The sequence below is a fragment of the Zootoca vivipara genome, chromosome 9, assembly GCF_965207765.1.
Source record: "Zootoca vivipara chromosome 9, rZooViv2.hap1.1, whole genome shotgun sequence".
Classification (NCBI taxonomy): Eukaryota; Metazoa; Chordata; class Lepidosauria; order Squamata; family Lacertidae; genus Zootoca; species Zootoca vivipara.
The window spans coordinates 13,334,956-13,351,532 of record NC_142592.1 but is presented as its reverse complement, the minus strand read 5'-3'; the positions used below and the strand labels follow the sequence as shown (position 1 = coordinate 13,351,532).

The window sequence follows — 16,577 nt, the reverse complement described above, 5'->3', positions numbered from 1 at the left end:
CCGTATTGAGAATATTTATTTGCTTTCAGTGTTATTTTTCAATAAATACGGGTGCCATATTGATTATCTGAGGTAAAACAAATGAAAAAACACTCAATATAGACCCATAATTTGTGCAGTGTTTTCTACCGTTATACATAAATGTCAAAATCTTCGATACTGACTCAAACATTGCTTTAATAAAAACTTCTCTCCTTAGAAATTAGTCTGTTATTGCGTGCTATGTTTTCCTGTGTGCCTTTTGAAAACTACACTAGATATATTTCTAAGAAACTTGCCCATCAAAGTTATAGGAAGAATCAGGCCATGAGGACGCACTTTGGGCCAAAAGCAAGGTAAAGATTGCTCGGAAATGACGGTATGTTTATTACAGAGCTTGTTTATTACCCTCACTAACGGATGGCCTGGAATAGCAACGTGCTTACAGGCACGCCATGCTATCTTCAAAGGTGCAACCCATTGATTTAAATGAAGCTACACCGACATTTAAAGCTACTTGAGTGCTTTGCTACACTGGGCTTTTCTATACTACTGGTTTACCACAGGTGAATGCTGATCATGTGAGTGGCATAGCCAGAAGCTGGCCTGCAGCATCTGCCCTGAATAAAAGCATCTGGGCAATCGGTTTGCTAACTCAGAAGGAGGGTGACACTTGCCAATGTCTCCCCCTTGCAGCCCTTGGCACGCCCTGAAAATACGCCCCGGAGGATTGCAGGGCCCTCCAGAACAGCATGGAACCTGGATTGGGGGAATTACAGAACATTGCTTTCCCCAACCCACCCCCTATATTAGAAGGGGTGCCTACTGGAAGAAAAGCCGTTCCATAAATGGAACAGCAGCGCTGGATTTCACCTAGTCCAGATGTTGAACAGCATCTTGATAGGCGGCCACAGGTTGGCAAATCCAAGCTTATGTCATTTGCTAAACATGAGTTAAACCATATTCCCCCACCCCAAGCAGACCTGGTGTAAAGGGACAGAACCTCATATTTTGCCATCAGAGCTAGTTTGCCCTCTTCTCCCACCTTGCCTTTGGCTTGCTCACACTTAACCCTGTTCAGACACTGCTTTTGGCCTGTGCTATCTTCCACACAAAGGCCAAAACATGTCGTTTAAGAGCTCTTCTATAGGCCGATTTTCTGCTGCTGCGCAGTTCCACATTCCAGAGATTCTGGCCTCTTCTCTTTTCTCTCCACCTCCAAAATATCCCATATCCTTTAGTAGCATCTGTTTCCATTCTAAGGGGAAAGCAGATCCTGTGAGAATGATGGAAGAGAGGCTACTTTCGAAGGACAGTAAACAGCAAGCAGTGGGTAGCAGTAGCAGCTATCCATGAGTGCTATGCGTATTCTCAACCAACATTTGCTGATATGGATATGCTATTAATTTCCTTCTTCTCAAGAGGGATTATGAATGCGGAGCATTCAATAGAAAGGCGCCGCTCTCTCTCCTTTGTTAAATCAGTCTCTCTGGGTGCACCAAAACTAGCAAGTGGTGGTGTGAGAAGCTGAGATTCAGAACATGGCCCTAGGTGCCACAATTCAGCTGTGTGAAACTTTTAACTGTCCTTGACTGAAATTTCTGTTGACATTTCTAAAGAATGACTCAAATGCTGACAAAAAAATACTGTGTGCTGTGCAATCCTTCCATTAAGATCCATGCTACTGCAGACAAGAATTTTAATGTTTGAGTCACACCCGCTGCATGTGGAAAAGCAGCACTTCTGAAAGAAAATAGTGCGAACATTCCTCTCCCCTGCATGCAAGCTTTCCATACACGGGCAATTCTTAAAAGCATGGAGAATCGTTCCAACTTGCAATCCTGCACCTACAACTTGAAGTGATACAGTCATGGAAGGTCTGTACCACATGGTATTTCCTGCACATTTGAATCTGCCCTTATTCAGCCATGGCTCAAGAAGCAAAATGTTCAGAGGCAAAATCATTACAAGCTGGATGAGTCAAGATTTGCTTGACCTGTGGTAAGCTGTAGTGTAAACAAGTCCTTTAAAAATACTCAAGTAACCATCTGCTGAAATGCCACACCACTGGAGCAATCCACTCTTACTGGATATTTTTTTCATTGGAATATCCTTCACATCAGTGAAGCACCTTAGAAGTTTCTAACCTAGTTTTGCAGACGTCATTCTATGGACAAAAATGAGCAGCCATAGGACAACCCTCTTCTCTCCGCTCTGCTAAAATAGAACATCTGACTCAACATTCACCCTCATTCACAATAAAATAGACATTAAAAAAATAAACTCTTTGTTTTCGTCACCTCTCGCAACACATATGAATGTACTAAAGGGCAGGACGTAGCTCTTCGTTTCCTCATTCATAAGTGCAGCAGGCTGGCCAGTTTCAGTTCTCTTTACACTGATGCTGGTGGAAGACCAGTTGCCACTTAAGTTGCTGGCAGGGCCGGCCCAACTATTCGGCAGAGTGAGATGGATGCAGCTCTGTTTGCCATGTAGCCCGGCTTGCACCTGCTAAACTAGCCTGCCGCCCTCAAATATGGTGGATGATGGCCTGTTGTTGCAGCATGCGGAATGCACGTTGTGGCAAGCACTCTCCTTCTTTTCCTTTGCCTCAGGCGGCAAAAATTTTAGGGTCAGCCCTGGTTGCCCAATACCCGTGGACCAAAATACAGCTTGCTTACAACCATGTCATTAAGAACACACACACCTGGCTGTTTTTGTTGTTGTTGTTGTTTCTTTTCTACCTTAGAGACAAAACACGGTGTTGCTCCTGCCTTTTAAAATGGAAGAATAAATATCATACATGTTATGTGCTTCACTACTTTACTGCAGGAGATGGGGGTCCTGTGACTCTCAAAATGCTGTTAAGACTCTGCCAGTCATGGCCCAGGTGGCCAACAGTGAGGGATTATGGGAGTTGTGGTCCAGCATCATCTGAGGGGCTCCAGGTCCCGTCCCCCCCGCTTTACAGAGAGTGAGCTCAAGTACCAAGGCTATAAGTGCTTTGTTTAAGAAACACTGTGTGGCATGCGCTCAAGCACTTTAAATATTTTGATAGTTGTAGTAATCCACACAGAACTCATGAAGCTACAGCTAACGTCTTTGTGCTTTGTTTCTTGGTGTTCCAAGCATAGTAGTATATAATTTGGTTGTCATTATTATGGTGATTATTGTTATTACATTTTGCAAGCTATTGATAAGACGCAGTGACACTACCCTGAACGACCGATTTGGAGTATTGGTGAAACCAATGGTCTGCATTTCGGCACTCCATGCTCATGCAGTAGATGGCATTGGCAGAGCAGCATGGTTCACGAGACAGTGGCACTGGGAGGTGGGCCACCCAGCTGTGATCAGCGTCAGCTCTGGGCCGTCAATACTCTACAGAGTTCACCATTGCCAATGGCTCATCAAACGTCGCCAACATGACTTGCTTTGTGGAAGGTCTGGAGATGATGTCTCCTGCCTCTGTGGGCGAGTGAATTCTATTGTCTAAAGATTCATCTATAAGGTTTGACACTACTTCTTCTTCTTCTTCTTCGTGGTTTTCATACAACGTATTGATATGCAGAAGAGGGTGAGCAGCATTACAGTGTAAGGCAGGCACTGGCTCTGCTGGGCTTATGTGGGGCAGAGTGACCTTTTTCGCAGCACCGGAAGTTGCTATGTGGTTGTGATTGCAGGTGAGAAAAGTCCCGGCGGCAGGCACAGTCCTGCATGTGTTGTGAGAGTAAAGGATATCTTTCCCCGGAACAGAAGATCCTAAAAGAGAAACAAAACACTTTTTAAATCATTGCTCACTTTTCATACACCCAACAGGATCAGCTCTGGTATTCATGTTTTGTGGGTTCATCTCCATGAAAACAAGCAACTGGGGGAGGCTACATTCTCCATGGTCTACACTCCAATACAGTTGGACAGAGTATCTATAATAGGATCCTGAATCATCTTATGCGTCTCTAGGCCAGTTGACACATTAGCCTATCAAAGCCTCTTTGTCCCTGTAGTGGCCACTGGTTTCAACAGCCACTACAGGTACCTGATCTGGAGAACCTTCTTCCAGCCCTCAGAAGGACAGCAAGAAATACTCACCCAACCTCACCTAACTCACTTTTTTAAAAAAACTTGAAGGTTAAAAAGGAAGTTACCTGTTTTCCTTCCTTGTTCTTTCTAGTATTTGCTGCTCTTGATTTCAGCTGGGAGGAGACAGAGCAAGGAAAACCAGCTGGCATCTGAGAGAACAAGGAAGAAGAACAACAACAACAGGGGCAGTGACTCTTTCTTCGCAGTCAGAAAAGGCAAGGATGCTATGGGAGTGAGCGCATGGTGACACCTTGGGCACCTGTAGAGGCCGCCAGAAGCATGGAGATGCACAGGATGCTTCCTTAAGAGGCTAATGCGTGAACAGATCCTGAGAGACCATCACCAGGTGTAGAAAGCCTAGCTGTCTGGGAAGCTATTTTAGACTCTGGTGCTGAGAACATTGCTCCAGATTCTCAGAGAAACATACACAGAATTCTTTGAGGAGGGATCCAGAGGGGAAATGCCAAGATATTCACTGGCTCTCCTCTCCCCCATGAAAATCAGAATATTCAATTAGGATGTTCATCAGAGGCTGTTTTCTATACAGCCCTATCTTCTGAAGCGGGCGTCTATTGAAGAGAGTCTTTTCTGCATTGACCCTTGAATTGTGGTGGAACCTTCTCCCTAGATATTTTTTAGATGCCAAAGCCTACATTATTCTCTCAGTGTTTTCATGTCATTTTAGAATATCCGACCCTCTTTTTAATTGGGTGGTTGTTTTAAATTTTATTTATTGGTTCATTATTCCTATTGTTTTTATTAACAGCTGCATGGTTTTATTGTTTCTACCTTCTTTTAAGTAGCTTTCTTGAAGTGTGGAAGCTGGAATATGGAAGCTGGAGGATAAATTCTTAAAAATAAACACCATAAATATTTCAGCATACATGAAAGCAGGGTATTTTAAGCAGCTGACGTAAACACCCAAAAGCCAAAGCAATAAAAATATGATGTAGCATTATTTATAGAAGAGCTGTAGCCAGAATATATATTAAGTAAAAAAGCAAACAAACCTCAACTGCTTGTATCAAAGTAGCTGTATTAAAACTAATGGGATTGCTCAGGACTAAGTAATTTGATGATGGGCATAAACTGTCTAGGAGAGCTTTAAGAGCATATTAATGCTACAGTTAAATAGGTTTAAGAGTTATTCTCCTCAGTGAACTGTAGTACTGCGAGGGGGCAGCTGGGAAGCAGAGAATTCTCAGTATCCTCAACTATAACTCCCAGAATTCCTTTGAAGGAAGCCATGACTGATTAGTACAAAACTCATATAAATTTTCCTAGTCTAGAAATACTCCTGAGTGATGTTGAAAGAGGAGTAATTTGCACTCTTAATTTCCCCTGAAAAGGCAAATTCTACAAAGCAATTTAACTCTAAATATCCCAGCATTTGCACCAAGAGAATGGAAAACCTGAGTTATTCCAGAAAGTTTTCCAGAACTCCTTCTTTAAGTCCCTAGTGTAATTTTTGATCATTGGTCTGTATCAGATGGAACAAGACATGAAAACGTCTCCCAATGGCCTCATGCAAAGGAAACCAAAACCCAGGGTAAACACTGGAACTCTTGAAATCCCACCACTTGGGAAACTGGGGTGCAATTTACATAACTAATACGGCCCCATTCTGCATTTGTTCTGCTTCTGCTCCAGTTCTGAGGCTCAAGTCATTCAAAGTGAACCAACTTCCTAAGAAACATCAGTTGACACGCGCAAAGGAATAAAAAGCTTGATTTTTGCAAGAGCTCAGACTGAATTATCGGAGCATCTGAATGGACAAGAAGACTATTTTTTTAAAAAAAAGTTAAATTAGTGAGTTAAAATTTAAAAATCAGCTGCAGATATGGGTGGCTAGCCTCTAGGTTAAGTAAGAGTGTATGCAAGAGGGGGGGAATTCCTATTGACAAGTCGCAGGTTCAGCTTACATCCCTGGGATCTGGTTTCTATTTCTGCATGCGCAGAATCCCACGACTCTGCAGTCGCACCTTCCCATCCTACCTCCTCCCATACGACACATATTGATTCCAATACGGAAGCTACTGTATTGGTGTGATGTGAGATTCCAACCATGTGGAAAGCAGCAAGCAACCCTGTCCGGGGAACTTCTAAGTAATTGTGGAGAGAAACACCGGAAGGAATTTTGCAAGCAGCTTTTGCATTTGACTTGGACCCCATGGGACAATTAGCCACAACATTCACTGTACCTTTGAGGGAAGAAGCGACGTGCACAATGACTTTCTCTTCTTGGCTTAAAAATCCACTCCCTTGGCTTTTGGATGTTGCCATAGAGGTAATAGGCTGAATCTCTGGCTTGGGTTTCTTACTGCTCAGTAGATACGGATGAACGTCTAAGGAGAAGTGCCGTGTATGTTTCTTCTCATTGCCTGCACCGGAGAGGGCGGCAGATTCGTTTTTGTGGGCTGAAGAAGCCTGAGAGCTTTTCGAGTTGGACTCCAGCAAAGGGGCAACCAGACTGTCCGTCGCCGTTTTCCGACGCACGGGCTTCGGCTTCTCAGGCTTGTTGTTTTCAACCTTCATAATAGCCAACTGCTCTTTGAACGGCTGAGGAAGAGGATTGGAACTTGGGATCCACTTCATTTTCTTCCGGGGTCGCTTAATGACCAGTGGTTCGCTCGGGTCGATGTCCGCAGGATCAATGCTGGGGTCGATGGTTTGTATCCCGGAATCGCGCACGGTTGGAGTAACATCGTGATTAGACTGAGCGAGCGCTGCAAGCAGCTGGCGCACCACGTTGTCATACATCAGATCGCTCTCGTTGGTGATGAAATCCAAGCGGTTCAGCGACTTGATGTGGTCCCGATTCTCGTTGCAAAACATAGCCAATATATTGATGTCGCAGAACTGGGACTTCTGCCACTGCTTTTTGGTCTTTATGCCGACCTTGTTCAGCTTGTCAAAGATGAAGTTGGATTTGCGGACTATAAAGAGGTGAATCAAATTGATGAGGATAATCAAGTTCATGAAACAGAGGAGGAAAATGTCTACCCCGGCAATGATGCGCTGGAGCTGAACTGACGGCAGTTTGCAGTTCACCCGGATGAGCAACTTTGAACTGCTCGTTTTGTCGGGAGGCTCCCCCAGAGCGCACGTAAACTCGTTTTGCTTCTGCGTGGCGTAATAGGTGGACAGATAGGTGATCGGGAAGATGCTCAAAAATATGATGAACAGATGCCGCGCAAGGTAAAGTTTGGCTAAGAAATTGCTGCGTCCCCTCCGCTCCAGGTATTTCTCAAATAAGTTTTGCTCCGGGCTCTTTTCCTTTTCTGCATTCTCGATTATTTCTCTTTTCTCTCGCTCTGTAATCCCAGGGCCTTTGGACTGGATTTGCTTTTCGATTTTTGGCGCACGGCCTTCGGCTGCTCGGTGGTAGCAGTTATCTATCTCCTGGAGCAAAAAGTTAAGTTCAGAAGTCAGCCTGGTGGAGGCCAGGAATTCCCAGCCAAGTGCTGGAATGTACATAATACCAGCAAAAGCCAGCAGGGCATATGGAAGGAACTTATGCTCAAACAAGGAGGGCCAGCGGCTGGCATTTACTCCTGGCAAGGCATCTCTTAGTTCTGTCCAACAGTATCCTCTGGCATACAAGGCTTGGTCACGGGTGAAGTTGTGTGGTGTGTAACAGTATATTGGCTCCTCTGTATAACAGAGAGAAAAGTCACTGCTGTGCATTTAACCTACAAAAAGAAGCTCTGCAAAATAAATATTTCATAAACTATATCAATTTTCGTCTACTGTATATTTAAAATAGCATCAACGTGCATAAAACTGCACCACTCTAATTGCCATGCCCAACTTGCTCTTCCTAATTGTGATATAAATCTTTACGTTCCATAGATCTGCATAGAGATCATAGCTCTTAAACTTGGGTAGTTTACAGAGGAATCTGTAAACCTGAAAACTCTAGGATAAACTTGAACTAGCAATATCATTGAACACTTATAGCAATTGTCTTGGGGGAGATTTCCAATGTAAACCATCATGTGCTCTGGAAAGCAAATGAACAGGATGCTACTGCAATACAATTAGCGAGGGTTTGTCCATATAAAACAAGAATTTGTGCTGCGTTTCTCCTTGAACAGGCGCAGTCTTACTATTTCAAAGAGTAGATACATTTCTTTAAGAACATGTGACTAAGCAGGTTGACTATATTATTATTATTTCCTTAATAACCCTTTGAAGCAGGTCTAAATCCAGGAGGTGCAGCGAGTCAAAAGCCAGAGAACTTTCTGACCTCCTTGCAGTGGTGCAGCTGCATGTTCCGGCACCGGGGGGGGGGGTGTCCTGGGGGCGTGGCGCCTGGCGCAGTGGGGGTGCACGCCGTGTGTCTGGGTGTGTGTGGCCACAATGGTACTCCCCAGTGGTGCCGGGGGCAGTGCGCTCCCCCCCGTTCCTCCTTGAAATCCTTAAAGCAGGTGTGGTGGAACCATTTGGTCCTGCAGGTCAGTTCCTTATCAAATCCTAGCCTCACAAGCCAAATTTGGCAGGCGTGAGGGACTGCGTACCTGTCAATCACCTGACCTCGCATGTTATCAGGTGATATCCTCAGATGTTATCGGGTGCTTTGACGTTCCAAAGTCAGGACTTCAAAGCACCATGCAAGGCTTGCTGCAGGCAAGGCTTGCATAGCCAATCTAAAAGGCTTTGGCTCTGCCACCCACAAACTGATGGACAAGCAGAGCTGTAGCCAGCTTTTCCTTGCCATTGCACCACCAGGAGTGCACTTTAAGGTTGTCAATTGCGGATTGGCAGCTGCATCTCTACCTGTGCCACACCTGATGTCATATATGACAAAAGCTGTAGGGCAGGTAGGTGTGGTTTGGGGTAAAACAGCCTCATGGGCCAAAATTGAACCCTTGTTTGACCTGCAGACTGGAGGTTCCACGCTCCTGGCTTAACGGAACAGAAGCTCTGACTATACAGCAACAATATATTTAAAGAACTTGGCTGCTCAATGCTGCGCAGCATTTGTAAGACCTTCATTCTCTTTGCTGTCTCCAGATTATTCTCTGTGAGATCTGTATAATTCATTCTCTGCTTGTACTCGGACAGAGAAAGGTAGTTTAAAATTATCAAGGCCTAGGACCATGGCGGCTGTTTACCTCTCATGTGATAAAGGAACAGCTGCTGTGTTCTAAATTTCTGAGCTTTTAAAAATAAGTCCAGAATGATAGGCCCAATCTCTATACAGCAATGTTCTCATTTCTATCTGGCCTGTCTTGAAATCATAGCCTATTGGGAAAGGGAACAGAATCCGTATCCCAACGCATCGTATTCCAAAACAGTGGGCAAAAAACAGCCCGTGGTGAATTTAGCAGTATGGAAGCCCCCTCAAAGCATTCTGGATTCGAACACCATATTATTCAGGGTAACAAAATAACTTCTATTCATAACTTGTGCAGAGCTTGTTTGTTTATTATCAAACACGAGACAGGGTAGGTGACAGCCAACAGCTTTACTTCCTTCTGTATCTATGTTTCCATGGGAAACTGCTGCAAGCTAATGATCGATGTAAAGTGCTCCCTTATAATTTGAACACCAAGACGTTTTGAGGTGAATGCCACACATTTTCTACAGTATATGGAGAAAAGCACAACAGCTATGATTTTTAGAAACCCACCAGCCCCATCTTGGCTATGTAGATGAAGCTGTGCAATGCCCTGTAAATCATCTGGGAACCCAATTAAAATATAGATTTAAGTACATAATGGGTTGGTTTCACTGTAGCACTAAACCACCGTTAAGTATTTATGACAGGGAGCACAGGCTCCTCTCAGGTTTGTGTGTTCCCTTCTTTTCTGGTACAGCTGGGAAGAAGGGTTGGGAAGCGTTCACTCCCGTTTTAAGTAAACTACAACTCGCTGTGTCTTCTGAACTCAGGCAAACCGTGGTTACTCTTAACCTATGACATCTTCAAACCAGACTTTATGAAGCTGACTTATTTCCACTAAACATAGTTAAAAGATTAGACATAGTTCAGAGAACAAGCTAACCTGTGGCAAAAACAGAAGCTGAAGCTCTCAAATCATTACTTCTCATTACGACACCAAAGGAAGGCACAAGCCCAAGGGAAGGCTAGGCTCATTCTTGTAACACTAAACCATGGTTACATCTCAACACAACCAACGTTTCTCTGTATGGATATCGAGTGATCTAGAATCCAAACAAACACTTATCCTTCAGGGATGCCTATTTTTAACTTTAAATCTTGACAACTTAGACCAGGGGTCAGCAAAGTTTATCTTGTCTGGGCTGGATTGGTCCCATGGAGATCCCTCCGTGGGCTGGATCCTCGCACTGTGCCAGTTTAGCGCAGCCCGCGAGCGGGCAACTCAGTTTGGGGGTGGCTCGTGGGCCGGTCAAATGACCCCCGCAGGTCGCTTTCGGCCCATGGTCCTTAGACTTAGACAATTCAGGCTGTATTAGTGTCTTACAATAATTTAAAAAGATCAGAAATTAAAATCTAACTTAAAACATAGCCTCTGCAACCCACTAAACCAGGGATCTCATAGCACTTTCTGATACAAAAGTTCTCACCGTTCTTCTAAAGATTGGGGGAGAGTAACCAACCAGTCGGCTAACAGAGATCCTGTAACCATGACACCACTTAAGAGTAGGACTCTAAATCTTATGGCTGAATGGAGAAGATTTCCTTCCACCCCAGGGATGTACTTAAGAAAAGCATTTTAATTTGTCCTACATATGTGAATGTCTGCCATCCACTCTATAGGCAAAGACAAAGTTCTGCCCTTCATGATACTGTTGTGGGAGTAAAGTCATTTCTCAGCCACTCAAGCATGGGACCAACTCCTATTGATGGGATCCTGCCATGTGTGAGTCTGCCCACAATGCACTCAGTGCATAGAAACACAAGGACAGTCAACAATATCTCCATATAAGCTCCACTTGCAGTAATGATAGGTCTTTTGCATGTACTATAAAATTATTAATTCAGTTAGGAATGCCTTGCTTCACTTGTGTGGGAGGGTCTGTCTAACTGATTTCAACAGGGCTGCAATTAATTTTGCCTCATTTGTGTAGTTTGCACTGCCAATTTTTTTTTTTTTTTGCATCTGAATATTTGTGTTTGCCGCTAAGGATTCTGCAAATGTTTGCTTTCAAGGGTTCTCTTGGGAGAAATTTACTGTGCCATACAGTGACACAATAATAGTTTTGGGCAAGGGATCTGCATGGGTGAGTCTATTCTGTATTCATAACAGCTCACAGATGCTCCTTTACTAAATGCAGGAGATGGTCTAAATTATTCACAGGGCCCTGGCAAGTAGCTCCTAAAATAATGCTATTAACATCTAGCTTTGGGAGATGTATACTGAGAGTACAAAGACTGCCACATTTAAGGTGGGCTGTGATCACACAACCATAACTCAGGCTACCATATCGGATAAAGTCATATCAAGGATAGCCTTCTGTAAGATGCTACCTCAGCTGATTCATATTGTATGATTTCTGGAAACAGAGTGACTCCCGTCACGGGACACATGAAGAGATGTGTTGTGTGAATGACCTCCACATCCCATACACTTCCTGACAATATTATGGCCAGCAGTTCCCGAAATACCTTGGTAGCAGGTCTCATCATGACTTGGCGCAAGCTATTCAACATCATTCAACATCAAGTGAAGGCAATCACTTGCAAAAAAAAAGGAAAGGAAAAAAGGAACTACAACTCCCACCATCCCTAGCTAGCAGGATCTGTGGTCAAGGATGATGGGAATTGTAGTCCAAAAGCAGCTGGAGACCAACATATGGGAAACCCTGCTAGTATAAAGAAATAAACAACTCATTAGTAGCATTACACCTCGCCTGCTTAAAACCACACAATCCCAGTACAACTTCTCACTGCGCATAGTCATGTGTTCAAAATGGAGTTATTATCTCACTGCCAATTTGGGATTATTTCTAATGGAACTGCATGGCTATCTATACTTTTCACATGAAGCTGGTTACCTGTCTCCCCCCCCCCCCCCGAATTAAAATATGCTCCAAACTGACACTGACATGGCATTTTATCGAATGGAAGAGTAAGAAGGTGAGCCCATTCCTAGTGTGTTTCTGCATGAGCTGCTGTTCCAAGTTCACCTCCTGATTGGAAAGAGGCAAGCTGAGAGCAGTGGGTTGGCATGGGCTGGTATGCCTCTGTGGATGGGTGACCCAACGGGCTGGGGCAGGAGGGACAGACTAAAGGATTGGTTTTTCTTCCTCTCTGCAGTCAGCATGGAAACCAAGGAGACTTGCAGATCCCACTCACTCGTCTGCATGGAAATCTGATTCATTGGCTATGGCCAAAAGGGAGGTTGCTAAGCAGAATTCTTTTAATTCTCTATACGAAACAGGCTCCGGAGGATTGAGCTGATGAGACCAAGAATGGGCCCAACAGTCAAGAAGGTGGTTTCTGCACATGCTCTAGGGGCAGATAGGGCCCATCAACTGGGAAGGTTGCCCATCTAGGAGAAGGGAATCTCTTCTGGCCACTAGGCTGCTTATTTTAAGCTTTAATTGTCACAGACTGAAAACTGCATTTTAATTTCCTCCTGACCTCACTTTTTACAAATACACATACACACACCCCCTCCATGTTCCTGCTGATGATATTATTTAGCACACTTGATGTAATGATTCTATATCTCAAAAACTTATATTATTATTATTATTATTATTATTATTAATTTTATTATTTATACCATGCCCATCTGGCTGCATTTCCCCAGCCACTCTGGGCTCACAACACATCAAAAATTGTAAAACATTAGACATTAAAAAATTTCCCGATACAGGGTTGCCTTCAGATGTCGTAATAAATATTATGCCTTAATAAATGTGGCGAAACAAGACACTGTTGTTTGTCCTGCAACAGACTGACATGGCTGGTCCTCTGGAAACAGCTAAACAAGGAGGCCGGAATAAGTGATAACATCTTTTGAAAACAACAGCAGCAGCAAAATCAATCCTCAGAAATTGTTAAGTAGTTTGGCCCTCTACTCACAACTCCTCTCGGCTGAGATCACGCTACCTGAAAGTGCTTGTTTTCCGATAAATGCAGCTCCATAATAAGCAGGCATTCACCGTTTGGATTTGAGCGTATTATGTGGCATTAGGTAATACTGAAAGTTGGGCTCTTTGACCTTTGCAACAACAGACCTCAGCATGAAAAACAAGAGACTAAAGCACAGTGGGCTCAGCTAATGGAGAGAGCTATTGTGCACGAATAACAGGGTTCACGTGTGACAAAAGAATGAAATGATGCACATCGTTTCCAAGCCATCCAAGCTTTGCATGTGCAAACTCGGCTGAAATGAACGAGAGCTGCACAAGAGCGCACACCTGTTAGACCGTGCCCGTATTGTACCATAATGTTACGCAAATGTGCCCAGAAAGAAGTTCCCTAGCGCTCTTCTAAGCTGGGTTTATGAACAAAAATACAACACAACAGGCGAATTCCTTGATTTCTTTAATTGAATGAAAAGCAGGCATTGCATTTTTTCCTGCGAATCAGCTTAAAAGAACAACCATGTCCCCGGAACCTCTTCTTTCTGGAAAAGAAATGATAAATCGGTTAAAAGAGTTTAAATGAAACTCATTCTATTTTGTTTGGCAGCAAGTAAATGTATCAGCTTTTCTCACTTTGGCCAGGTGATTTTTAAAAATGCAAATCCACAAATTGTCATAAAAACAATGGATGCCACTGAATAAGTATCACCGAATGAAATGCACCATGAACTGATGAATCGAGGACTCTGGCGCCATGTTTAGCAACCACTCCTTGCTGAGCCGCTCATAGGCAAGAGTTGTGGCTTGTGCAGGCTTGTGCTTTGTGAGAAGGTGACATGGGCCAAAGCAGGTGACTGATTCCTGAGTCGTCTGGGTGAACACTACTGCCTTCCATTGCCCGATATCCCTTCTAGCTTTGCCTAATCCAGAAGTGAAGAACCTCTGCTCCTTCTCCAGATGTTGTTAGACTACAACTCCTGTCCCTCACCATTGACCATGCTGGTTGGGCTGGTGGGAGTCCAAAAGCAACTGTGGGGCCACGGCTTTCTCACCCTTGGCCTAGCCCCTCAATACTCTTGTGGAATCTGCCCAGAGGCTCGTATCCTGTGTTTCCATGCCAGTCGTAGAGGGAGCCCTCTCCCCCAACAGCCAGCACAGAAATGTATTCTACTTAGCAAGCTAATTGAAAAATTTTCTTCTATTGAGAAGGTTGGTGGAGAAGGGAGAGCTAAGGGGTGGGCTTCGTTTTCTATGTCGCCAGCAAGGGAACCCCTAGCCTGCTTCCTCATAGGCATGGATTTCCTTGTTGTCTATGAATACCAGGCGTACTGTTAAAGGTCAAGGCTGCCACAGATCCATCCATGTCCCCAGCTCAATCTTCCAACATTCTGGATGCATCTCATAGCTACTGATTTAAATCTGAACTGTGACCGCCTCTGGTTTAAACCTCTGAACTGCTGTCCTGCAGTGCTGATGTATCTCTGCTGACCAGCTTCTCCAAGACATTTGTCTCGGTTCAATCACCACTGAGGTCTGATCCTAGTGTTGCCTATGACTGAATACCAATGGTCTCTAAAACAGGCCCACACAGCCACGTGGAGATGGAGCATCTCCACCTCCATCATTCTGCCCGGACACTGAGGTCCAGCACCGAGGGCCTTCTGGCGGTTCCCTCGTTGCGAGAAGCCAAGTTGCAGGGAACTAGGCAGAGGGCATTCTCGGTGGTGGCACCTGCCCTGTGGAACGCCCTCCCAACAGATGTCAAAGAGGAAAACAACTACCAGACTTTTAGAAGACATCTGAAGGCAGCCCTGTTCAGGGAGGCTTTTAATGTTTAATAGATTACTGTGTTTTATTTTTCTGTTGGAAGCCACCCAGAAAATATATTATATTATATATTATAAATAATTTATTAATATTATTATTATTATTATTATTATTATTATTATTATTATTCTGTTTCAAATAATCAGGTGATTTGGTTGCCCACATCACAAGTGCTTACATTATACACCTTTTGGTGCCAGGCAAAAAAGTTCCTTTGGCTAATTGACACCCAATGTACTTTTAAATGTGTTCTGGGAGGGGTGATTATTGGTCTGTTTTTGTTACATATTTTGTGTTTCTTATATTGTTATTTTATGTTGCGAACTGCCCTGAGACCTACGGATGAAGGGCGGTATACAAATTCAATTCATTAATTCACTTAAAATAAACATAAAATAACAATATTATATGTGAAAAAACATAAAGGTGGCGTGCGATTGTTTTATTGTGCACCACCTTTATGTTTTTTCATGTACAGTGGTACCTTGGTTCTCGAACTTAATCCGTTCCAGGAGTCCGTTCGACTCCCGAAAGCATTCAAAAACCAAGGCGTGGCTTCTGATTGGCTGCAGGACCTTCCTGCACTCAAGCAGAAGCCACGTCGGATGTTCGGCTTCTGAAAAACGTTCGCAAACTGTAACACTTACTTCCGGGTTTGCGGAGTTCAGGAGATGATTTGTTCGACAACTAATCCCTTCAGGAACCAAAGTACCACTGTATTATTATTATATACTGCACACACACACAAAAAAAATACATCATAAAAAAAGTTGGGGATGAAATCTCAACTAGGAAGTGGTGATGATATTCGTTCTAAGTATTCCCCCCATTTAATAAAAATATAATTATAGTACCTCTGGTTAAGAGAAGTATCCTCAGTGGCAAACACAGTTTTCTTGAGAAAACATTCTCCCACAATATGCACAGTTAAATACAGACCCCTCTATGTCACGATTCAGAACACAGCTCACGGGCGAGAGTTCCTCTGAAACAAATGACCAGGTTTACGGGTTCAGTCTAGTTGGGGGCAAATGAAACACATTCAAATATTAAAAGAGCCGACCCTGTTGTTACTGTTTCAACGTAACTGTCTTTGGAGGGTCTCAAGGTGGGGGAGTAGCCGAAGCCCTGAAGTCAACGCGAGACCCTCAGGTGAGGTCTGAGGAAGGTGGACAAAGGCACTATATGCTCTTTGCTACCCCTTCAGTCTTAACTGGGCTTTCAAGTGCCCTCTGTTGAAAGAACAGATTATGCACATCTTTATCCCACCCCGTATCTGATTTGAAATTATTTTGTTGGTATATATGAAATCGTTTCCAATGCTTTATTGCTATATCGCTTGCACGTGTTTTTACAAGGCAGCAATTCATAACTGGAACGAAATAAGTCCATCTCCTAGACACATTGAGAATTTGGCTTGTAGGCTGGCCACATTCTGTCCCCTCTGCTGATGAAAGGGACCAAAACTTCTAAAGCCAACCTAGTCCTTCAAAATCTGGAAGCTCCTAAACAGGTGTGCAGCAATATCTGTGTGGTTCTTTATACCCTGGCTTCCATAAAGAGCATAAAACTGTACGTATACATGCTACTTCTGCGAAGTGGTTGTACCAGCTTTCTATATAAACCAATGTGGTTTCTTGTCCAAGTAGCTGCCCTTACAGAAT

At 43.7% G+C, this 16,577-nt stretch overlaps 1 protein-coding gene across 3 annotated transcripts in view; it reads right to left on the bottom strand.

Moving 5' to 3' along the window:
- The window catches only part of PANX2 (pannexin 2), a 36,861-nt gene continuing 20,284 nt past the window's right edge, over positions 1-16,577 (bottom strand). The window contains exons 3-5 of one of the 3 annotated variants that reach the window (XM_088676592.1): positions 6,264-7,715; positions 4,128-4,211; positions 1-3,741 (exon numbers count right to left, since the gene is read on the bottom strand). In XM_088676592.1, the coding sequence (XP_088532718.1) occupies positions 4,150-4,211; positions 6,264-7,715 (1,514 nt within the window). In that variant the 3' untranslated portion in view covers positions 1-3,741; positions 4,128-4,149. Of the gene's footprint in view, positions 3,742-4,127; positions 4,212-6,263; positions 7,770-16,577 lie in introns of all 3 variants that reach the window. The other 2 variants (XM_035128399.3, XM_088676591.1) reach the window with 2 other exon arrangements.